Source organism: Monodelphis domestica, chromosome 2 (assembly GCF_027887165.1).
Source record: "Monodelphis domestica isolate mMonDom1 chromosome 2, mMonDom1.pri, whole genome shotgun sequence".
Classification (NCBI taxonomy): domain Eukaryota; kingdom Metazoa; phylum Chordata; class Mammalia; order Didelphimorphia; family Didelphidae; genus Monodelphis; species Monodelphis domestica.
This window is the reverse complement of record NC_077228.1, coordinates 510,958,801-510,981,942: the sequence shown is the minus strand read 5'-3', so window position 1 is coordinate 510,981,942 and position 23,142 is coordinate 510,958,801. Positions and strand designations below refer to the sequence as shown.

Sequence of the window (23,142 nt, the reverse complement as noted above, 5' to 3'; positions counted from 1 at the left end):
AATGCCAGATATTATTATTAATTGCCATTATTATTACATTTTCACCATCGGGAAGGCAGGGCTATTTCTCAGTCATTGGTTTTGTTTGTTAAATGGAACCTATGATTTCCCAATGAGGACAACTCCCTCCACCCCAGCGGATTGCCTCCTTTTTTTCTGATTTATACTCCTACATTTGTTTGGGAGCAGAGGTGGGACTTGAACTTGAGGTTTCGGAGAGCCACTACCAGCCTCACTGCCGGTGAGAGGCTTCAGACAAGTCAAGAGGGATAGGGGAAAACCTTTGCATATGGTTCGTTTGCACAAATTATGCATTGAAACCTGCAAATAAAATGACAGGTTCTGTGACGCCTACAAATTTGCATGGAGGCGGGTTTTTGGTGACGCCACGAAGCAGGAAGGGAGGGACTCATTCTTGGGGAGGGGAGGCGGGACTTATCCCAGAGATCCCGCCCCTTTTCTGGGCAAAGCCACTCTGATATCTTGACCCGCCTACCTAATTCGGAACCTTAGCGACTATTGGTCAAACCCACCATCCATCTTCTTTGATCGAAGGCGATTGGACTCTATTTCCTTTCTCTCCGCGGTTGCTCCTTGCGCATTTCCGGGCGTTGGGAGCGTGGGGCGGACGTAAGTTTACCGCCATTGCGTTTTCTTAGAAACAGCGAAGCGACTGAGTGGGGCTGTGGGGTAAGTAGAGAGGAGTAAAACGTTGATGGCGCGTGTGGAGTCTGGGAAGGGCAGGGGCGCGCGGGGCCGGGATGGTCTGCATAAAGAGGTGAAAGAAAAATGGGACGGGAAAGGATTCTGGGGGAAGTGGCCAGGTGTCGGGGAGGGGGACGCGCACGCGCGGTGAGAATGGACAGGGCCGTGAGGCCGGGTCCGATGCGCAGTGATCTTGCGCAGTGAAGTGGGGACCAGAGCGAGGCGAGGAGGGGGCACCCGTATTAAAGGGGGGGGGGAGGTGTGTGTGTAATTGGGAGCATGCTCAGTGACAGCGAGGCTACCTCGTTGAATGAAAGGGGCAGATCTTGAATTGGATCTGGGAAGCAGGATCGTGACGAGGGGGCGTGTGTCTAAGGGAGAAGCTCCCTGAGGACAAGCACTGTCTCCCTTCTGTTTCCCTCTCCTGGGCATTAATTAAGCTCGTCCTGAGTGCTGGCCCTTGGGAGTAGATACAGAGATTAAAGTAGAGCAGCTGGGGGCAGCGAGGTTGCTCAGTGGATAGAGCAAATGCAAATGTGACCTCAGACACTGCCTTTACCATTCTTCTGCCTTGGAAGCAGTACATAATGTTGATTCTAAGACAGAAGATAAGGATTTAAAAAATAAAGTAAAACAGCCCCTGCCCTCAGGGAGCTTAGGAGGGACAGATATTGGTATGAAGGGGTTATAAGGGCCTGATTTAGAGTCTGGGGCTTCTGAGAGGCAGAAACCAGGTGAGAGGGCAGCCATTACCAACTCAAGATGGAGTGGGAGGGAGAGAGGGGAAGTCTGGTTGGGGGATTCACAACCATGGAAGCTGAGTCTGAAGCAGTCAAGGGGAATGGGGTGTCTTGGTATGTTGGGGGTGGTCCTATGGTGGGGACGTAAGGAGAACACTGGAGTGAGCGGTGGCCAGGCAATGGGAGTTAAGTGATTTGCCCAGGGTCACACAGCTAGAGAGTATCTGGGGCCAGATTGGAAGGCAGGACCTCCTGATTCCTGGCCTGTCTATCCACTGAGCTTTGTAGCTGTGCTGCCTCCACCCAGTTACATCTTTTTACATAAGCATAGAAACCCAGAGAGTTAATTGGTTGGGGAAAAGACCTAGAGGGTTTCCAGATTGTCCATAACCTTTTTTTCAGGTTTTTGGAGAGACTTTTCTGAGTTCCCTTACTATTCCTTAGGTTCTCCGGACATGGCCGGGGTGTTTCCCTACAGAGGGCCGGGCACCCCTGTGCCTGGCCCTCTGGCACCACTGCCGGACTACATGTCAGAGGAGAAGCTTCAGGAAAAAGGTAAGGGGTGAGGGCTGGGTCTGGGAGCTCTCTATAGGGGAGTGCGGTGCTGCTATTTTCATCTGTAGTCCTGAGGGTGGCCTCCCTCATAGTTCCTGAGAGCATTCAGGTTCTGGTCTGTTGTTTTTATCCTTGTAAGAGATATCCTCTGTAACCTCATCTCAAAAACATATCAGGGAAGGTACCTTAAGGCCAGGGATACTCAGATGAGGTAGATCATAACACAATCTGATTGTTCTTACCAGCCCGAAAATGGCAACAGTTACAAGCAAAACGCTATGCCGAGAAGCGGAAATTTGGATTTGTAGATGCACAGAAGGAAGACATGCCCCCGGAGCATGTCAGGAAGATTATCCGAGATCATGGGGACATGACCAACCGAAAATTCCGTCATGACAAGCGAGTCTACCTGGGGTAAAGCAATCCAGGGAATAGAGGGATATGGAAAAAGTAGAGAGATTGTAATTTCCTGAGAGTCCCAAGAATCTGCTGGTTTGGGTTTGGTTACATCTTTGTCCTCATAAAACTGTGATTATATTGCCAGGCTCCTTGGTCTTTTATTTCTGGACCTGGTTTCTCCCATAGACCTAGACAACATTTCTGCTCACTTGCATCGATGCCTCATAAATACTGCTATTTTCTTTTTAAATCCTTGCCTTCTGACTTGAAATTAATACTAACTATAGGTTCCAAGGTAAAAGTAATTGTTAAGTGACTTGCCCAGGGACATAGTTGGGAAGTGTGTGAGGTCAGACTTGACCCCAGGTCTTCCTGACTCCAGGCCTACCTCTATCCAGTTAGCTACTTAGCTGCCCAAGTATTGCTTTTCTTAATTCCTTTTTGAGGGAGGGAGCTCCGGGATTGTGGGACCAAATCCCCCAATTCACAATTTGCCAATGTATCACTGCTACTTTAGGCCCAGAGGTCTGCTCTTTTTTGGCATACTTGAAACTATGAGTTCTCTTAGGCATCCAGAATGTAGAAACAGTTTTGCCTCCTTTCCATTTGAATTGTGTAGCTACAAACTACATAAGTGGAGGAACCAAAGCTTCACTGCCTCGTTGAGAAAAAGGAACTGGCTACATGGTCACCTAGACTAGAACTGAGCAATTGGAGTAATTTCTGGATGAATGCAAGGCTGCATGATTCTTTTTTACCCACCTGGTGGAACAGTATATAGTGTGTGGGACAGGAAACAGAGCATCATGGCAGTCTTTATTTTTTTTTTTACCCTCTCATTATCCCATGTCACAGTGCCCTGAAGTATATGCCCCATGCTGTCCTCAAGCTCTTGGAAAACATGCCCATGCCATGGGAGCAGATTCGGGATGTGCCTGTCCTATATCACATCACTGGAGCGATCTCCTTTGTAAATGAGATTCCTTGGGTCATCGAGCCTGTCTACATCTCTCAGTGGGGGTAAGAAGGCCTGGGGATGCTTGGACTTTGAGGCTGTGGCATTGTTGTCTCTGGGGTTCTGATTGTGACCTGGCTCCCCTTAGGTCCATGTGGATCATGATGCGTCGAGAGAAGAGGGACAGACGGCACTTTAAGCGGATGCGCTTTCCCCCATTTGATGACGAAGAGCCCCCCCTGGACTATGCAGACAACATCCTGGATGTGGAGCCTTTGGAGGCTATTCAGCTGGAGCTGGACCCTGAGGAGGATGCCCCTGTGCTGGACTGGTTCTATGACCACCAGCCCCTAAGGGACAGCAGGAAGTGAGTGACTATAGCCATAGTTCTATGGGCCAGGCTCAGCCAGCTGGAATTGTTAGCCTTTTCTGAGTCTGTGGAGGGGAAATTGAGGTCATGGTTTTAGGAGTAAGTGCTACTGCCTGGGTAGCTGCTGATGCTTTCTCACCTTTGCCCCCTTGTCTCCAGGTATGTGAATGGCTCTACTTATCAGCGTTGGCAGTTCACATTGCCCATGATGTCTACTCTCTACCGCCTGGCCAACCAGCTCTTAACTGACCTTGTGGATGACAACTACTTCTACCTATTTGACCTGAAGGCCTTTTTCACCTCCAAGGCCCTCAACATGGCCATCCCAGGAGGCCCTAAATTTGAACCACTAGTCCGAGACATCAACCTTCAGTAAGTGCAATTAGATAGAAGGACTAGTGGGGCCCTGGGTTGGGTCAGAACTGTTTTTTATGCCAGGGCTTAAGCAGGTCTGGAACACAAAATACATTCATGGCACTTTAGCTGGCGTCCTTGGATTTACTCATCCTTACCTCCCCCAGGGATGAAGACTGGAATGAATTTAACGACATTAACAAGATCATCATCCGACAGCCTATCAGAACTGAGTATAAGATTGCTTTTCCATACTTGTACAACAACCTTCCACACCACGTCCACCTCACTTGGTAAAGAGATCAGAATCCAGAACAAAAGGGATGGGGATGGGAGAAGGGTCCAACCCACTGATCAGGGGGCTCTGATCACCTTCATTTCAGGTACCACACTCCCAATGTCGTGTTCATCAAAACAGAGGACCCTGACCTCCCAGCCTTCTACTTTGATCCTTTGATCAACCCTATCTCCCACAGACATTCTGTCAAGGTGAGGCGGATTAGAAATGTGACCTAATCTTAGCTTGGGGATTCATTCCAAAACCTATCTGGTGCAGGAGTGATGATCTCTCTCATCTCCTTCATGAAAACAGAATCTCAGTCATTGGCTCTGCCCTCAGTTTGGTGTCATCCTTAGTCTCTGTTTCCCCTTTCTGCTCCCCTTGGGGGTTATAGTTGCTTTTTCCATGTTTTAGATTTTCTCTTTCTTGGGCCTTAGTAAGTCTGAATTTCTCCCTTTTATTCTCAGGCTGACTAGAGCTTTTTACTGTCTTGTATTTTGCTAACCCAGCAAGTAAGGAGATTGTTTTAGATGGTTGTGATTGCTTCCTGTGGCCTACATGCATTTAGCTTGGGAGATGTGGGGTCTGCTATACTAGTTCTCCCAGGCTTGTGTGCAGCACCTTGAGCCACTGACTCCTTGGGGACTTTTCTGTGTTTGGGACATGCATCACTGAGAGGTCTGGCTTGCATAGTCTAAAAGCTCTCCAGCAAAATCTTTACCCAAAGTGTCAAGGACTGAGCTCCTTGGGTATTCTTATTTTTAGAGTCAAGAACCTTTGCCAGATGATGATGAGGAATTTGAGCTACCCGAGTTTGTGGAACCTTTCCTGAAGGACACACCCCTGTACACAGACAACACAGCCAATGGCATAGCTCTTCTGTGGGCCCCCAGGCCCTTCAACCTTCGCTCCGGTCGTACCCGCCGTGCCCTGGACATACCTCTGGTTAAAAACTGGTAACGTCTCCTCTTCTACAGAGTGTTGTGGATGGGGGTGGGAGGGGGAGCCTGTAGGGGATGGAAATGTGTGATATGGGGCATCTGTGAAGTACTGCCATGTCTCTACCATCCCATCCCAGGTATCGGGAGCATTGTCCTGCTGGGCAGCCTGTGAAGGTGAGGGTCTCCTATCAGAAACTACTCAAATACTATGTGCTGAATGCTCTCAAGCACCGACCCCCCAAGGCCCAAAAGAAGAGGTAAGGAGAGTGGGTAGCTTCCTCCCTTCTGTCACCATGGGGGGGTGGCACTGTTGTGTTGTTTTTCCCTCCCCCAGAATAAAAGGAAAACTTGCTTTTCTTCTATCCTTCAGGTATCTCTTCAGGTCATTTAAGGCCACCAAGTTCTTCCAGTCCACCAAACTGGACTGGGTGGAGGTGGGGCTTCAGGTTTGTCGCCAGGGCTACAACATGCTCAACCTCCTCATCCATCGAAAGAACCTCAACTACTTACACCTTGACTATAATTTCAACCTCAAGCCTGTCAAGACCCTTACCACTAAGGTGCCTGGGTGGGCAGGTGGGAGGGAGGGCTTTATGCAGATGCCACCTGAAGGGCATTAAGCCTATAGAGGATGGAGACTAGTGGGGAGACCACCTCAAGTGCCCTAGGACTACAGGGCCAGGAGGTTGGTGGGATGCTGGCTCCAGTGCCACTAAGAAAGGGAAAGAGAACTGGCTGCAGTGCCTAGGGCCTGCAGGGGAAGGAGGGCTGGTAAGGACACTAGCTTCAGTGCCCCCAAATTTGGTGAAATCTAAGGCTTGAGCGTGTCTGCCTCCTGATTCTACCTGGTTTCTACTCTTGATATCTCCTTTAGGAACGGAAGAAATCTCGTTTTGGAAACGCCTTCCACTTGTGTCGGGAGGTGCTTCGGCTGACCAAGCTTGTGGTGGACAGCCACGTACAGTACCGCCTGGGCAATGTGGATGCCTTCCAGGTAGAGCCAGAAGATGGTAGCTGGGGTTGGCCTTGAGGTTCAGGGGAGGCTGGCCAGAGCCCAAGGCCTAATGGATTGATGTTTTTTTAGCTAGCAGATGGGCTGCAGTATATATTTGCCCATGTGGGCCAACTGACAGGAATGTACCGCTATAAATATAAACTGATGCGGCAGATCCGGATGTGCAAGGACCTGAAACACCTGATCTACTATCGCTTCAACACGGTAAGAGGCGCCTTTTGGCCTTGGCTTGCCTGAGAGATCCTGTTTCGGATAGCTCCAAAAGAGAATCTCTGAGATCCTGTAGTTTGTTTGCTTCATCCTGGACCCTCTTCCCCATGGCAGGCAGCAAGAGGTCCTGGTCAAGATGGCTAACCTGGCTCCTTTGCTTGTTGTTCTAGGGTCCTGTAGGGAAGGGTCCAGGCTGTGGTTTCTGGGCTGCTGGTTGGCGAGTCTGGTTGTTTTTTATGCGGGGTATCACTCCTCTTTTGGAACGGTGGCTGGGCAACCTCCTGGCCCGGCAGTTCGAAGGTGAGTGACTTGGCCTTAGAATCTAGTTTCCCCTCTGTTATTCTCCACCATGGGAATTGGGGTGGGTGTCATTTTGATACTCTTTCATTTTTTTTCTGGAATCCCTTTATTTGAATTGCTGCAAATGCATAGAATACCAGGGTCCTCCTCAGTCAGGCCTTCAGCTAAAGGTCACTCATTGACTTTGGCTTCTGTGACAGAGACTGGCACTAGAGAAAAAGTGCCAGACTGAAGAGTAAGTTGATCACCTTGACAGGGGAGGGGCCCCAGGGGTGGAATTGAGAGGAGGAGAAGATTCTGGCTGGGAGAGCAGTGAGTCTCTCAGTCTAGAGAAGCTGAAGAGAGAAGGTGGGAAAAGGGGGTCCTTGTCTCTATCTAAACCCTTTCTCCTCCCCCCTTGAGTTTGGGGGGAACTCAGGCCTTGGCAGCCTGAGCCCCCTGAGAGAAAGTCAGGTTGATTCACCCCTGGGCAATAGGAGCTGAGGTAAAGTCTGCTCAGGTTTCTCTTCAGAAGTCCCTTCAATTGGGAAGTGTTGGGGGGGAAAGATTTCCAGTCACCAGCAAGAAAAATGGACAACCCTCAGGAGAAAGTCTTTTCCCCACCTTCTCTCTTCGGCTTCTCTAGACCGAGAGACTCACTGCTCTCCCAGTCCGTCTTCTCCTCTCGATTCCACCCCTGGGGCCCCTCCCCTGTTGAGATGATCGATTTTACATACTCTTCAGTCTGGCACTTTTTCTCTAGTGCCAGCCTGAGGAGATCTAGACTAAATGGTTATATAATTATTAGGAATTGAATGAGTTACAGGACCACAAGGGTGCTCAAAAATGAGTTTAGGTCAGGCTAGGGGAGTGTTCCCAGAGATCCTTTATTGGTCAGTCTTGTGGAAGTCCGTAGTTTTTTGAGTAACTTTGATGAAGATGTAGGCAGATGACTAGCAAGCTAGGAAGGACAACTGATATAAAAAAAGAGTTAAGTCCCACAAAGATTGAAGAGGTTAGAAAAGCTACACATGTCTAAAATAATCAGCTGTCTGAGTATAGGAGCAGGTGGTTTGGCTCAAGAACGATTTAATAAAAGCAGGGTCATTGTGAATCAACAAGGTGAGTTGATGGCCAAAAGAGAAGGTTTAGGTTGCTTTGAGGCCTTGAGTATTGAGGAGGGAAGTTATAGGTCTACTCTGTTTTGTTCTGGTCAGACCATATTTGGAGTACCAATGTTTTGGTTTTAGGGGAACACATTTTAAGAATGACATTGACTGTGGGTAGTAGCTAGAGCACTAGATCTGAGTCGGGGCAACCTAGGTTTAAATATGGCCTCAGACACTTCTAGCTATGTGACCCTGAGCAAGTCAACCTTCTAGCCATCTTTTGCCTTGGAACCAATACACATTATTGATACTAAGGTAGAAGATAAGTTGTTGTTTTTAAGGAAGTTGACTAGCTGGGAGGGTCAAGGCATAGGCTCTGAGAGGATCTCAAGACAAATAGGAGATTTTTGATATTTCATCCTATAGAAGAAGAGGCTCATCAGGGGCATGGGAAGGGGCCTCCTTTAAAGGAGGGGTTAAATTTATTCTGCTTGGCCTGGGAAGGCAGTATGAGAAGCAATAGGTAGAGGGGCAGGATTAGAGTTGATGTTTTATAAATATAAAAAAAAATCTAACAACTGTAGGTCTGGAAAATAGAATGTGGCACTCAGGAAATTGGGAGTTTTCCTTCCCTGGACATTTCCAGACAGGATTAAGCTAGTTCTCTTGGGGAGATTCTTATTGGGGGTGGGGAAATGGGTCTCTAGATTCCCTTTCACAGAATGGGTTGGATCTGCTGGGATTGCTTTCCTATAAGTGAAGAATTACTTCTGGATAAGTGTCCAAAACAAGAAAGAAAACCTTGCAACAAACTCAGAACATTTAATAAAATAAAAACAAACAGATGGTTAGACATACAAAAATGCATTTGCCCTATGCTGTATTGTTTTTTCCATATTGTTCTTAAGTTAAGAATGGAATTTCCTTAAAGGCTCAACTTGGAATTTCAGGTTCCACCTGGTATTTCACAGGGTCTGCATGGACCCCTGAGTAAATCATTACTGATCCAATTCCTCTCTGAAGAGCGATGGCTTAGTTCCTCTCGTCTCAGGAATTTGGGGATGTAGACCATAGTCCTTGAAGTGACTTTTTACTTGCCCTTTTGGGCCCCATTTAACCTCCAGGCCGACACTCAAAGGGGGTGGCGAAGACTGTGACTAAGCAGCGAGTGGAATCTCACTTTGACTTGGAGCTCCGGGCAGCAGTGATGCATGACATCTTGGACATGATGCCTGAAGGCATCAAACAGAACAAGGCCCGGACAATCTTGCAGCACCTCAGTGAGGCCTGGCGCTGTTGGAAGGCCAACATTCCCTGGAAGGTCTGTTGTTGATGGTGTCTTCTGGGTATCTTACTCTTGTCTGACCATTCCTACTTCAGCTTCCCTCTCTGCCACTTACCTATTTAGGTTCCTGGATTGCCAACACCCATTGAGAACATGATCCTGCGCTATGTGAAGGCTAAGGCTGATTGGTGGACCAATACCGCCCATTACAACCGAGAGCGGATCCGCCGGGGAGCCACTGTGGACAAGACTGTGTGTAAGAAGAACTTGGGTCGTCTCACGCGTCTCTATCTGAAGGCTGAACAGGAACGGCAACACAATTACCTGAAGGTGAGAGTCCATGGGTGGACAAAGAGGGGCTGTGGATGCACAGCCTGAGGTTGGGCTGCTTTTCAGCCCAGACTAGCATGTGGAGCTGGATTTCTCTCTACCTAGGATGGTCCCTACATTACAGCAGAAGAAGCTGTGGCTGTCTATACCACTACAGTGCACTGGCTGGAGAGCCGAAGATTCTCCCCCATTCCCTTCCCCCCACTCTCCTACAAACATGACACCAAACTACTCATCCTGGCTCTGGAACGGCTCAAGGAAGCCTATAGGTGAGGGTTTGGGGGAGACTGGTTGGGGGTGAGCTCACCTCCCTGGGGCTTTGATGAAGGAACTCCCTTCTCAGCCATTAACCTTTGTGCATCTGCTCTCACTGCCAGGCCTCTTTTGTAACCTTTCTCTCCCTTTTTCATCAGTGTCAAATCCCGTTTGAACCAGTCCCAGAGAGAGGAGCTGGGCCTGATCGAGCAGGCCTATGACAACCCCCATGAGGCGCTATCTCGCATCAAGCGTCACTTACTTACACAGAGAGCCTTCAAGGAGGTGAGTGGGATGTAGCTTCTCTTTATTGGCTAGGGAGAGATGTGGGAGAAGGGAAGTTTAGTCTGGACTCTGGTGTGACTTTGTCCCCTTGCCCCACAGGTAGGCATTGAGTTTATGGACCTATACAGTCACTTGGTACCTGTTTATGATGTGGAACCTCTAGAAAAGATCACAGATGCCTACTTAGACCAGTACCTGTGGTATGAAGCTGACAAACGCCGGCTCTTCCCACCCTGGATCAAACCTGCTGACACAGAGCCCCCTCCTCTGCTTGTTTATAAGTGGTGCCAAGGTGAGGCCTCCTGGGGTGAAAGGGTTCCCAGAAAGGGCAAATTTGGGTCTATTCCCCAGTCAGTCATCTAGGAGTGGCCTATCTTCCTTCTCTTGTGGGCCAAAAAATAGAGCTTAGGTAATCAACAACATAGATAGATGGGTTATGACCCATATACCTACATTGTACTGGGCAACCAGCTTGAAGGGCCTGGAAATTATATATAGCGCCTTCTCTGCCTTCTCCTGCCAGGCATCAATAACCTGCAGGATGTGTGGGAGACAAGTGAAGGAGAGTGCAATGTCATGCTGGAGTCACGATTTGAGAAGATGTATGAGAAGATTGACCTGACGCTTCTGAACAGGCTCCTGAGACTTATTGTGGACCACAACATTGCTGACTACATGACGGCCAAGAACAACGTGGTCATCAACTACAAGGTTGGGGCAGCTGGGGAGTAGCCTTGCCAGCTGTGCAACGTGACCATGGGGATGGGGACGGGCAGAGTTCTGACATTCTTTTCTTCCTAGGACATGAACCATACAAATTCTTATGGAATCATCCGGGGACTCCAGTTTGCCTCCTTCATTGTGCAGTACTATGGGCTGGTGATGGACCTTCTTGTCTTGGGCCTGCACCGGGCCAGTGAGATGGCTGGGCCTCCTCAAATGCCCAATGACTTTCTTAGCTTCCAGGATATAGCTACAGAGGCAGCCCACCCCATTCGCCTCTTCTGTCGCTACATTGACCGCATCCACATTTTCTTCAGGTGGGTGGCATCTTCCCTCCAGTGGAGGCAGTGGGGGATCATGACTTGGGGGCTTGCACTGAGTCTGTTGTTGGGGTCTTGGCTGGCACAGGTTTACCGCAGATGAGGCCCGGGACTTGATCCAGCGCTACCTAACTGAGCACCCTGACCCCAACAATGAGAACATCGTGGGCTACAACAATAAGAAGTGCTGGCCTCGGGACGCCCGGATGCGCCTCATGAAGCATGATGTGAACCTGTGAGTGGCGGGGGAATGGGGGTAGGGTGTGTGTATGTGTGGAGGGAAGCGGCCTCTGGCCCAGGCGAGGATCATTGGAAGAGGGGAGCTCAGGCTGCACCCCAGCTGAAAAGGGAGAGGCCTTGAGATGGTCCCACCCTGGAAACCTGACTAGACCTTTGTGTCCTTCTATGGGCAGGGGCCGGGCAGTGTTCTGGGACATCAAGAACCGTCTGCCACGCTCAGTGACCACGGTGCAGTGGGAGAACAGCTTTGTGTCAGTGTACAGCAAAGACAATCCCAATCTACTCTTCAATATGTGTGGCTTTGAGTGTCGCATTCTGCCGAAATGCCGCACCAGCTATGAGGAGTTCACCCACAAGGATGGGGTCTGGAACCTGCAGAATGAGGTGCTGTCCAGTTGTCAGGTCCTGGGGGTAGGGGGAGGTGGTGGAGGGCAACTTTGTCCTCTGGGCATGTGGCACTAAGGGATGTTGATAAGCAAGGGTGAGGGCAAAATGTTTTTTCCTCAGAGAGACCTTTGGGCTCAGGGACAGAGCTTTTAGCAGTGGGGATGTGGAGAGGCAGAGCCAGCTTGAACATTTGTGAGGGCTTACATCTTATGTCCCCTACCACTGTCCTTCTGGCTCAGGTCACTAAGGAGAGGACAGCTCAGTGCTTCCTGCGTGTGGATGATGAGTCAATGCAGCGCTTTCACAATCGTGTGCGTCAGATCCTGATGGCCTCTGGTTCCACCACCTTCACCAAGGTACCTGTGGGCCTCAGCCTGCTGCCTCTCACCATCCCTTCTTCTCCCTACTTTTAGCCCTTCTCCCTGTTTGAACTCTCTTTTTCCCCTCTTGCAGTTCATATCTGTAACTTCCTTCATCTTTTCATTGCCTCTTACCCTCCCATTCTTCCCAGATTGTGAATAAATGGAACACGGCACTCATTGGGCTCATGACATACTTCCGTGAGGCTGTGGTGAACACCCAGGAGCTGCTGGACTTGCTGGTGAAGTGTGAGAACAAGATCCAGACCCGAATCAAGATCGGACTCAACTCCAAGATGCCAAGTCGCTTCCCCCCAGTTGTGTTTTATACTCCCAAAGAGCTTGGCGGACTGGGCATGCTGTCCATGGGTCATGTTCTCATTCCGCAGTCTGACCTCAGGTGGTCAAAGCAGACAGATGTAGGCATCACCCACTTCCGGTCAGGGATGAGCCATGAAGAAGACCAGCTGATTCCTAACTTGTACCGCTACATCCAGCCTTGGGAGAGTGAGTTCATTGACTCTCAGCGGGTCTGGGCTGAGTATGCACTCAAGAGACAAGAGGCCATTGCTCAGAACAGGTAGGAGCCAGCCTTCCCTCCCTTCCCCCTGGGAGGGAAAAGCCCCATGGTCTAACTGATATTGGAGTATATGACAACTGCCTTCATGTGGATACTGCTTACTGTAAGGATTACTCCCTAGAGCCAGGGACAAGTGAACTTCTGGTGGCCCTGAGCTCCCCATTGGAGGTTCTGTGCCATTTCTTCACTTCCTTCACCTTTCCCTTTTGGGCAGGCGGCTGACCCTGGAGGACCTGGAGGATTCATGGGACCGAGGCATTCCCCGGATCAATACTCTGTTCCAGAAGGACCGGCATACTCTGGCTTATGACAAGGGCTGGCGTGTCCGCACTGACTTTAAACAGTACCAGGTGCTGGAGGAGACAAGGGTGGGCGGGCTCATCTGGGAGGAGGGGCTGCTGCCTTAACATTCTGGCTTTGGGCCTATGTTTTTTTTTGCTCTTGCTGGTCTTACTTAGTCAAATGCTTGGCTTTTACCAGCTTGGGTCTCTTTCCTTTCCTCATCTACCTCCTTCAGGTTCTAAAACAAAATCCATTCTGGTGGACACATCAGCGGCATGATGGGAAGCTCTGGAACCTGAATAATTACCGCACAGACATGATTCAGGCCCTGGGTGGTGTAGAAGGCATCCTGGAGCACACACTCTTCAAGGGCACTTACTTTCCTACTTGGGAGGGTCTTTTCTGGTGAGAATTTTCTTCTATCAACTTCTACCCTTCCCAGGGCTGATTTCTTCCTGTTCCTCCCCCCACACTGCCTCTTCCCCATACCTAATGACAGCCTTTTGTGCTTTTGTTTTCTTTATGCTATGCAGCCTAGCTTCAGTTAGGCATGCTAAGAGGTCAGAACAGTTGGTGCCTGGGTGGTGGCAGAAACTGTAACAAGGCTGCTTTGGCCCTCACAGGGAGAAGGCTAGTGGCTTTGAGGAGTCAATGAAGTGGAAGAAGCTGACCAATGCCCAGCGGTCTGGGTTGAACCAGATCCCCAACCGTCGCTTCACCCTCTGGTGGTCCCCAACTATTAACCGAGCCAATGTAAGTCTTACTTAGAGTGGCAGGAACTGGAAGGACCGACAGGATCTCTGTCACTCTTTGAGCCCATCTCCACCTTTACAGCCTAATCTCCCTTTCTTTCTTTCAGGTATATGTTGGCTTCCAGGTACAGCTGGACCTTACTGGCATCTTCATGCATGGCAAGATCCCCACACTAAAGATCTCTCTCATCCAGATATTCCGTGCCCATTTATGGCAGAAGATCCATGAGAGCATTGTCATGGATCTGTGTCAGGTAAAGCTTTGGGGAGGAAGAAGGAGGTAGCTTGATAGTGGGGGGAGGAATCCCTTTAAACTCTGAGCCAGCTGCTGGGAGTTGTCCATTGAGGGTGCTGGGGCTGGGCTACCTGCCATCACGATGGCCCTAAACTCTCTCTGTCTCTTTAGGTATTTGACCAGGAGTTAGATGCACTGGAAATCGAGACAGTACAAAAGGAGACGATTCACCCCAGGAAGTCCTATAAGATGAACTCCTCCTGTGCAGACATTTTGCTCTTTGCCTCCTATAAATGGAATGTCTCTCGGCCCTCACTGCTGGCTGACTCTAAGTAAGTTCCTAACTAGCCTAGCCCTGAGACCTCTGTGGTCTTATTTCTACCTTATCCTTAGATGGGATTCCCAGTCACTGCTGTCCAGTGCTCACGAGGAGACTTGGCCCTTGACTTCTTTGTCTTCATAGGGATGTAATGGACAGCACTACCACTCAGAAGTATTGGATTGACATCCAGCTGCGTTGGGGTGACTATGACTCCCACGACATCGAACGCTATGCTCGGGCCAAGTTCCTGGACTACACCACGGACAACATGAGTATCTATCCCTCCCCCACTGGTGTGCTAATTGCCATCGACTTAGCGTACAATTTGCACAGGTGAGACAGAATTAAGGCACCAGCCTCCTCAACACTTTAAACGTTTTGGTCATGTTTTTTATATTGATCTGGTTTTTGAGGTGTCTTGGGCTTTCTGTCTCTGCCCCAGGTCACTAACACCTTATTTCTTGACCATGTTTATCATTGTAGCTTGCCTCGGATGGCCCAGTCCTCCCTTCTTTTTGACCCTTGTTTCCTTCTCCTGTCTTCACAGTGCCTATGGAAACTGGTTTCCTGGTAGCAAGCCCCTGATCCAGCAAGCTATGGCCAAGATCATGAAGGCAAACCCTGCCCTGTATGTCCTTCGAGAGCGGATACGTAAAGGCTTGCAGCTGTACTCTTCTGAGCCTACTGAGCCCTACCTTTCCTCCCAGAACTATGGTGAACTCTTCTCTAATCAGATTATCTGGTTTGTGGATGACACCAATGTCTATAGAGTCACCATCCACAAGGTAATGTGGGCTCTGACACTCAGCTGTCTGTGGGAGGGTCTCAGTCACTGAGATGGGTACATGCTGTGCTTATGTTAACTGGGGGGTCTCTGCCTCTCTGCTTTAGACCTTTGAAGGCAACTTGACTACCAAGCCCATCAATGGGGCCATCTTCATCTTCAATCCAAGAACAGGGCAGCTTTTCCTGAAGATTATCCACACATCTGTGTGGGCTGGACAGAAGCGTCTGGGTCAGGTACAACAGGCCAGATTGAAGGCCCCATACACTGGTGTCTTGCTCTTCTCTCCCCTCTACATGGCTTGACCTGTGCCAGGGCTGGGAGCCCATTAGGACACCAGCTAGAGGGTTAGCAGCCTGAGCCTGGGAGGAACATGGAGGCTTCCACTAATCCCTAGAGTACTTGAGCAGCCTCCTGAATAGTCTTTGATCATAAAGTTGATGAACTCTGAGGCCCCCTCAAGTTGCTTTAGATGAACACACTTTCAAGGCTTTCCTAATCTCAACCACTCTGCCTCTCTGGCCTCGTTCCCTATTATGGCCCAGGGTGATGGCACTTGATAATATTCTATGCAGTGTCCACTCTTGGGCATTTACCTGCTGGCTCGTCAGTGTTCATTTTGTCTTCCTCCTAGTTGGCCAAATGGAAGACAGCAGAAGAAGTAGCTGCCCTGATCCGTTCTCTACCTGTAGAGGAACAACCCAAGCAGATCATTGTGACCAGAAAGGGCATGTTGGACCCATTGGAGGCAAGATGTGTGAAGGGGTGGAGAGGGATTTGGGCAGAATAAGAACCCCAGGGCCTTGGAGCTGTATCTCTGACTTTGTCCTTGTTTCAGGTGCACTTGCTAGATTTCCCCAACATCGTGATCAAAGGCTCCGAGCTGCAATTGCCCTTCCAGGCCTGTCTGAAAGTGGAGAAATTTGGAGACTTGATCCTCAAGGCCACCGAGCCCCAGATGGTTCTCTTCAATCTCTATGATGACTGGCTCAGGACCATATCATCCTATACGGTGCGAAGTTACAGCAGGGAGGCCCTGACTAGGGAACAAGTCACATCCCCAGCTTTTGCTCACCTTCTCTGGCCTCAGAGAACCTGAATTTGGGGTCTGGGGCATATTGATTCAAAGCTCTGGGCAAGGCCTGGGGATGCCCAAGTCAATGGTAGAAATTGTTCATTCTCAGTGGAGGGGAAAGGAAGGTTGAAAGGGTGAAAAGTGTCTCCTCTGGGTAGTTGTGACTGATGGTGTTCTCCCTGGGCCAGGCCTTTTCCCGACTCATTCTGATCCTTCGTGCCCTCCATGTGAACAATGACCGGGCCAAAGTGATCCTGAAGCCAGACAAGACCACCATCACAGAGCCACATCATATCTGGCCCACACTGACCGATGAGGAGTGGATCAAGGTGGAAGTGCAGCTCAAGGACCTGATCTTGGCTGATTATGGCAAGAAGAACAAGTGAGCTGGGCCACCAAAGAGGGGGCGCCGGGGATGAGGGGAGAGCTCATTGAGGCCTGAGAGTCGGACCAGGCTTGGGATCTGAGATGAGGGCTTTATCCTCAAAGACCAACAAGTCTTAACTGCTACAAACAAAGCTCAGTGTAAGGGTTGAGAGATGCTTGTAAATGCTGGACCCTCTTTCTCTGCTCCTTGTACAAGAACCTGATTTGAACTTGGAGAGAATTTTCTTTAAAATGATCTGTTACCTTGGGTCAGAGCTGCTGATCCAGGTCCAAGGAGGAACAGAGGACCCTGGTGTCTGGGGAAGACTGGGGGTTGTTCAGGGGCCAGATCCAAGTGCAGAGATGCTCAGCTCCCCTGGGTTACATCTTGAGTCCCCGTGAGTGTGATGTGATCATCCCTGTCCCCACAGTGTGAACGTGGCTTCCCTAACACAGTCAGAGATCCGTGACATCATCCTGGGCATGGAGATCTCTGCACCTTCCCAGCAGCGGCAGCAGATCGCCGAGATTGAAAAACAGACCAAGGAGCAATCCCAGCTGACTGCGACTCAGACCCGAACTGTCAATAAGCACGGAGACGAGATCATCACTTCCACCACCAGCAACTATGAGACTCAGACCTTCTCCTCCAAGACAGAGTGGAGAGTGAGGTACTGCCCTCAGGAATGTGGGGCAAACAGCGGGGAGAGAGGGAGCCCTGGGGAGGGGGTGAAGCATCTGTGCAAGGCTGACCACCCCCCTCACACCTCAGGGCCATCTCTGCTGCCAACTTACACCTGCGCACCAACCACATCTACGTCTCATCGGATGACATCAAAGAAACAGGCTACACGTACATCCTTCCCAAGAATGTGCTCAAGAAGTTCATCTGCATTTCTGATCTGAGGGCCCAGGTGAGTGGGCTGGAGGCAGGGCAAGGACAGAGCCCCCCACTATGTTTCTTGGGGGACAGGAGCAGGAGCATACTCTGCTGACAGGACAAAACTGTTCACTGGGTTCTTTCCAGATCGCAGGCTACCTTTATGGAGTGAGCCCCCCAGATAACCCTCAAGTGAAGGAGATCCGATGCATTGTGATGGTACCTCAGTGGGGCACCCACCAGACAGTGCACCTGCCAGGCCAGCTTCCCCAGCATGAGTACCTCAAAGTGAGTATGGGGGTGCTAGCATGGCATCAGGGAAATTGATTGGTTCTGTCCCAGGGCACATGGTGGCAGATCCCCTCAAGCTTAGCCTGGATTTCCTGGCTCTTGGCTGGTGCTGGTCTCATTGGTCCTCTTGCTTCTGCAGGAGATGGAGCCCCTTGGCTGGATCCACACTCAGCCCAATGAGTCCCCCCAGCTCTCGCCCCAGGATGTCACCACCCATGCCAAGGTCATGGCTGACAACCCCTCATGGGATGGCGAGAAGACCATCATCATCACTTGCAGGTGAGGCGGCTGGGCTGGGGCAGAGAGGACCCTCGCTCTGCCTTTGGTCCTGGGTGGGGGGCTCTGGTCCTCTTTCTGACCGTCCTGGCTTCTTCCCAGCTTCACCCCCGGCTCTTGTACCCTGACTGCTTACAAGCTGACTCCCAGCGGCTATGAGTGGGGCCGGCAGAACACGGACAAAGGCAACAACCCCAAAGGCTACCTGCCCTCCCATTATGAGAGGGTGCAGATGCTGCTCTCCGATCGCTTCCTTGGCTTCTTCATGGTGCCGGCTCAGGCGTCCTGGAACTACAACTTCATGGGTGAGCGTGGCGGAAGGGGCCCTGGGGTGTGGTGGCAGGCAGATGTGCCCCAGGGCCCACTGGGCTCCCTGGGAAGAGCCCCACCTTTGTCTCCCAGAAGAAGCACCCTAGGATGGTCTTGGCTCGAACACATAAGCCAATTAGAGTGCTTTGGGCAAGTCCAGATTTGCACTGTGTGTGCATAACCTCTCATTGCTTGGCTTTTGAAAAGAGAAAGGGAGAAGAGAGTTGGAAATGTTACAAAGAGGCAGCTGGGTGGCTCCAGGGATAGAGTGCCAGGCCTGGAAACTGGGGGGTACTCCCTAGCAGTGTGACCCTGGGCAAGTCACTTAACTCCCTTCTGCCTTAGGCAGGCAGGAATGGTTTTTAAAACTTACATTTTTTAACGTAGAATTGGGGGCATTAACGTTTAGAAAGCGAGGAGGAAAGCAACAGCAGTTCAGTGGGCTGTTTAGCAGAAAGGGGGCAGCCTCCAGGCCTGGTGGCTTTGCTGGTGTGGGAAAAGCTTCCCCTTTGAAAGGTCTGCCCTGCACCCATAGGGGCCTTCCTTCGGGGCTGGCCCTGACCCCCCTTTGTCGCCCGCCCTGCAGGTGTGCGCCATGACCCCAACATGAAGTATGAGCTGCAGCTGGCCAACCCCAAGGAGTTCTACCACGAAGTGCACCGGCCGTCCCACTTCCTTAACTTCGCACTGCTGCAGGAGGGGGAGGTCTACTCGGCCGACCGCGAGGATCTCTACGCCTAGCCGGCCCCGCCCCCCCGCCCCGCCCTGCCTTGCCCCGCCTTCCTGCTTGTTTCTAGTCCTGTGTGGCCCGCGCCCTCAGAAGTGCGGCACAATAAATTTTGTACAAATTCTTCAGCCTCGGCTTCTGTTTGGGGGGGGCCCACCCTTGATGCGATGTGGGATGGACACGGCCCCGGGCCCTCGCCCCTGAGATAACTCACGGCGGGCACAGGAGCCTGCCTGGGCAGGCTTTCTGCCCGAGCCAGGGCTGGGTGGAGAGGTGCTGGGGCCCTGCCCCGGTAGGGCCACTCCGCTGACCACCCACTGGCCGGGCTCCGGGGCGGGGCCCTGGCTGCTCCCCTGGCCCCGCCCCCGGCCCGGAGTCCTAGACTGACCCGAGAAGCGGGCCCCAGCGCGCTACCTCTCGGCTTTGGCCTGGCCTGGGGCCGCATGGAGCCGGCGTCGGCGGCCCGGCCCAGGCCGGAGCTCGTGTACCAGCTGGCCGGGGCCCTGGGGACCGAGCTACAGAGGCTTGCCAGCCGCTTCGGGCCTGGGGCGGCCGCCGGGCTGGTGCCTCATGTGGTGCGGGCGTTGGAGCTGCTGGAGGGGGCGGCGGCGGGGGCGCCCCGCGGGCCAGAGGAGGAGGCGGGGGAATCGCTGGGGGACGAGCAGCGGGACGAGTGGCCGCCAGGAGCCGGAACAGGCGGGAGGGGGAGGGCAGCGCCTCCCTCTGACGAGCGGCTCCTGCTGCGGCAGCTGAAGCAAGTGACGGACCGGCAGCGAGACCAGCTCCGTGCGCAGAGCCGGGACCTGCAGCTCCGCGGCCAGGAGGTGGAGGCGGTGAGAATTGGGCGGGGTGGGGGGCGTGGGGGCGTGGCCGAGGCCAGAGGGAGCTGGGGGAGGAATGGGGCCAGAGGGCGGCCCCCCCCTCCGCATCCTTGCCCCTCCTCTCGCAGTTGCAGGAGCAGCTGCAGCGACTCCTGCGGGTCAACGGGGAGCTCCGGTGCAAGCTGGCCGCCGTGCAGGTCCAGTTGCGGGCCGCGCAGCAGAGGGCAGCCGAGGGGGAGGGGGCTCCTGCCCCGGCCCGGGTCCGGGAGGCACCCGAGGGCACCGTGAGTGGTAGGGCAGCCCCTGGGTCCTGTGGGCGTGCAGGAGGGTGGGAGTTAAGCCTTCACAGTCTAGAGAAGTAACCCTTCTGGCCAGTCTCCATTCTGCTCCACCAACCTCATTCTCCCGCAGGGCAGTGCTCATTAAAAGCTGCTAGGTGGCTAAGTGGGTGGAGAGCCAGGCTTAGAGACGGGAGGTCCTGGGTTCAAATGTAGCCTCGGACACTTCCTAGCTGTGACCCTGGCCGAGTCACTTGACCCGCACTGCCCGGCTCTTGCCGCTCTTCTGCCTTGGAACCAAGCGGAAGGGAATGTTAAAAAAAAGATGCTCGCATTGTTTGGACTCTCCACCTCTGGTCCCAGCGTCACCACCCTAGGCGGCCTTGAGGACTCGGGTTCCGCGACGGCCACCTTCGGACTCCAGGGTCCCCCTTCCCCCCTCACGCAGGCGGCTTCCCATTCGTCGGACACCGAGTCCCAGAGTCAGGAGAAGCCCCGAAGGCTTCAGCCGAGAAGAGGTCAGCCGGATCCTGCAGGAGCGCAATGAGCTCAAAGCGAACGTGTTCTTGTTGCAGGAGGAGCTGAATTATTACCAGCGGTGGGTGGATGCCCCGCCCCGCTCCCCTCCCCAGGAAGCCGCGAGCCCCGCCCACCTCGCTCCCATGCTGGAAAGCCCACGCTAGGGGGCAGTCACGGGCTTTCTTCGGCTCTCTCCGCTGTGTGTTCCAGCGGTGCTTTCCCAGGGGTCCGCGGGGGGTTCGGGCCTCCAGACTCGCGCCCTGCTCTCTCTCCGGCCTCTAGGGAGCTGCTCGCTGACCACCGCGTCCCGGGGCTCCTGCTCGATGCCATGAAGCTGACCGTGAAGAAACAGCGCAGGAAGATCAAGGCCAAGATGCTGGGGACCCCCGACGCCCCGGGGAGCAGGTGAGGGGCAGCCGCTGGGCTTGGGGCGAGCTGGCTCTCCTTGGTTCTTGGATGCGGTTTCCTGGCGCTCGCAGGTGGTCGGAGCCCCCTCCCTGCAGCCTGTGAAGCGGTGGCCCAAGTAGCATCTTGTGTATACCTATAGCTAATCTACACCAACCCACTGTGTGGATGAGAAGACCGAGTCTCAGATAGATACGCCCTGGCTGTAGGACCCTGGGCCAGTCAGAACGATCCCAATGGTAACGGCTTCCATTTAGGCTGTTTGAGAAGCAAGGTTCCCGGAACCATCTTCCCTGCGCTATCTCACGGGATCGCCCATCCCTCTGTGGGGCAAGGTTGGATTCTAGACCCATTTTACAGAGGAGGAAACTGAGGCTGAGATAGATTTCCCAGGGTCACAAAGCTAGTCTAGGCCCAAGGCAGGATTTGAACCCTGCTCCTTCTAACTCCCAAGTCCATCATTGCAACCCTCTAGAAGCCACATGACTGAGTAAGTGCAGGAGGATTCTCACCCAGTGCTCTTCTCCCGGGACCGGGCTGGGGCAATTCTAAACTCCCTGATTTTGTGCCAAGGGGTCCCGAATACAGACTCCCTCGGCCTCTCCTCAGCCTTCTCCGAGCCCCAAACCCAGGAAGGGAAGAGGAGGGGACCATGATCTTCCATTGATGAAGAATCCCGCCAGGGGGTGGCGCCTAGTACACAGAGCAAGGCAGGGAGATTCCCCTTCCCTAGTTCAAATCCAGCCTCAGGCGCTTACTAGCTCTGTGACCCTGGGCAAGTCACTTCACCCTCTTGGCCTCAGTTTCCTCATCTGTCCCACGAGCTGGGAAAGGAAATGGCCAACCAGGCAGAGTTTCTGCCGAGAAAACTCCAGGTGGGGTCACACAACCGAGCCCCAAACACAAAATAACGCCACCCAGTTTGCTCTGCAAAGTGCTTTCCTTGAAACTACTGGGGAGGTAGGTGGTACACGTTGGGTTAGACCCATTTCACAGATGAACTGAGGCTCAAAGAACTCATCCCACGCTCAGCGTCACAGAGCTGAGGGCCAGACTCCAGCCCAAGTCTGTTTGCTGCCTCTCATGCTAGAGATGGTTAGTACTAGTCAGTGCGCGTGTATAAGAGAGAGGGAGGAAAAGAGAGGGAAAGGGGGAGGGAGGGAGAAAAGAGGGGAGACGGAGGGGAGAGAATAAGGGAGGAGAGAAGGGGAGAAAGTTTGTGTGTGAGATGGAGGGAGTGTCCGTCCGTCCGTCCATCCGTCCGTCAGTGAATGTCCAGCGTTACAGGGATGGCCAAAGAACCCTCCGCAGCTAAGAGGGGGAGGCAGATGGGCTCCAGCCCTCACCCAGGCTCTTTCCTGCCTCAGCGACGATGACGACGACGACGACGATGACGAGGATGATGACACTGACGCCTCGTGGCTGCCGCCTCCCAGCGTGGAGGGGACGAGCCCCCCCGCAACCCCCGGATCCAGAATCAGGAGTTTGTATGTCTGGGTTTTGGGGGAGGCAGAGGAAAAGGAGGGAGCCTGCGTTAGGGTTTCCTCTCCAGCCTGGCTCTGTCTGCCCCAGAAGTCTCTGCTTTTACCCGCTTTCTGCCCCTTCTCCCAGGAGCACCGGCGCTCCTCAGCCGCCGCCTGGCGTGCGTCCCTTTCCTCGTGATTGTCCTTCTCTGCTTTCTGCCTGATCTCTGCTTCTCTGGTGACTTTGGGCGAGTCATTTCCCTTTCTTTGACCTCAGCTTCCTCCCCTGTGAATCTCGGGGCTTGACTCGGGTGTCTTGTGATTGCCGTGCTTCGGTCCGGACACAGGCTAATAGCCTTCGTCTCGGCTCTCCCCTAGCTTCAGCTTTTGGTATTGGGGAAACCCAGAGCCTTCCCCAGAGCTGCCACAAAGCGAAGCCGTCACCCACCCCCCGGAGGAGCTGCCACCGCCTCCCCCTGCGTCCTCAGGGGGGACCCCATGACCACTGGCCTGACCAGCCCTGGCTCAGTTCTTTCAATAAACGTGGTAGAATGGGGGCTTCCGGACCAGCTAGCCTCGTGAATGCCAGCCACGGAGAAGGTGCCTAATAAATGTTTGCTGACCGACCGACTGATGGACCCATCTATTGATTCCCATCTCTGGAGACTGGACCCTGAAAAG

At 52.7% G+C, this 23,142-nt stretch overlaps 2 protein-coding genes across 2 annotated transcripts; both read left to right on the top strand.

Annotated features, from left to right (window-relative positions):
- The first annotated feature begins 482 nt into the window (after positions 1 to 482).
- Positions 483 to 19,099, top strand: PRPF8 (pre-mRNA processing factor 8). The gene is made up of 42 exons (XM_001365025.4): positions 483 to 690; positions 1,890 to 2,000; positions 2,246 to 2,414; positions 3,255 to 3,419; positions 3,503 to 3,721; positions 3,884 to 4,096; positions 4,246 to 4,371; positions 4,462 to 4,567; positions 5,124 to 5,314; positions 5,437 to 5,556; positions 5,670 to 5,859; positions 6,174 to 6,293; positions 6,384 to 6,518; positions 6,695 to 6,824; positions 9,037 to 9,233; positions 9,321 to 9,527; positions 9,633 to 9,796; positions 9,941 to 10,067; positions 10,167 to 10,359; positions 10,591 to 10,778; positions 10,869 to 11,107; positions 11,199 to 11,345; positions 11,524 to 11,734; positions 11,977 to 12,093; positions 12,249 to 12,676; positions 12,891 to 13,026; positions 13,194 to 13,363; positions 13,582 to 13,711; positions 13,818 to 13,964; positions 14,117 to 14,277; positions 14,409 to 14,600; positions 14,815 to 15,052; positions 15,159 to 15,287; positions 15,686 to 15,799; positions 15,890 to 16,063; positions 16,315 to 16,508; positions 16,924 to 17,163; positions 17,265 to 17,406; positions 17,520 to 17,660; positions 17,803 to 17,942; positions 18,042 to 18,244; positions 18,835 to 19,099. Exons 2-42 carry the CDS (start codon positions 1,901 to 1,903, stop codon positions 18,987 to 18,989), a joined length of 7,008 nt encoding a protein of 2,335 aa, XP_001365062.1. The 5' UTR covers positions 483 to 690; positions 1,890 to 1,900; the 3' UTR covers positions 18,990 to 19,099.
- Positions 19,100 to 19,209: 110 nt separating this feature from the next.
- Positions 19,210 to 23,092, top strand: RILP (Rab interacting lysosomal protein). Its single transcript, XM_056819607.1, has 6 exons — positions 19,210 to 19,808; positions 19,925 to 20,124; positions 20,562 to 20,672; positions 20,876 to 20,998; positions 22,366 to 22,485; positions 22,840 to 23,092. Exons 1-6 carry the CDS (start codon positions 19,419 to 19,421, stop codon positions 22,961 to 22,963), a joined length of 1,068 nt encoding a protein of 355 aa, XP_056675585.1. The 5' UTR covers positions 19,210 to 19,418; the 3' UTR covers positions 22,964 to 23,092.
- Positions 23,093 to 23,142: the final 50 nt, after the last annotated feature.

Excerpts from the sequence above, each read along its gene's own strand:
- PRPF8 (XM_001365025.4), top strand. The coding sequence starts at position 1,901 with ATGGCCGGGGTGTTTCCCTACAGAGGGCCGGGCACCCCTGTGCCTGGC. Across the intron at positions 10,779-10,868 it reads ACGTGGTCATCAACTACAAG|GACATGAACCATACAAATTC; the intron begins GTTGGGGCAGCT and ends TTTTCTTCCTAG. Across the intron at positions 17,407-17,519 it reads TTTCTGATCTGAGGGCCCAG|ATCGCAGGCTACCTTTATGG; the intron begins GTGAGTGGGCTG and ends GGTTCTTTCCAG.
- RILP (XM_056819607.1), top strand. The coding sequence starts at position 19,419 with ATGGAGCCGGCGTCGGCGGCCCGGCCCAGGCCGGAGCTCGTGTACCAG. Across the intron at positions 20,125-20,561 it reads TCCTGTGGGCGTGCAGGAGG|GAGAAGCCCCGAAGGCTTCA; the intron begins GTGGGAGTTAAG and ends TCCCAGAGTCAG. Across the intron at positions 20,673-20,875 it reads GAGCTGAATTATTACCAGCG|GGAGCTGCTCGCTGACCACC; the intron begins GTGGGTGGATGC and ends TCCGGCCTCTAG.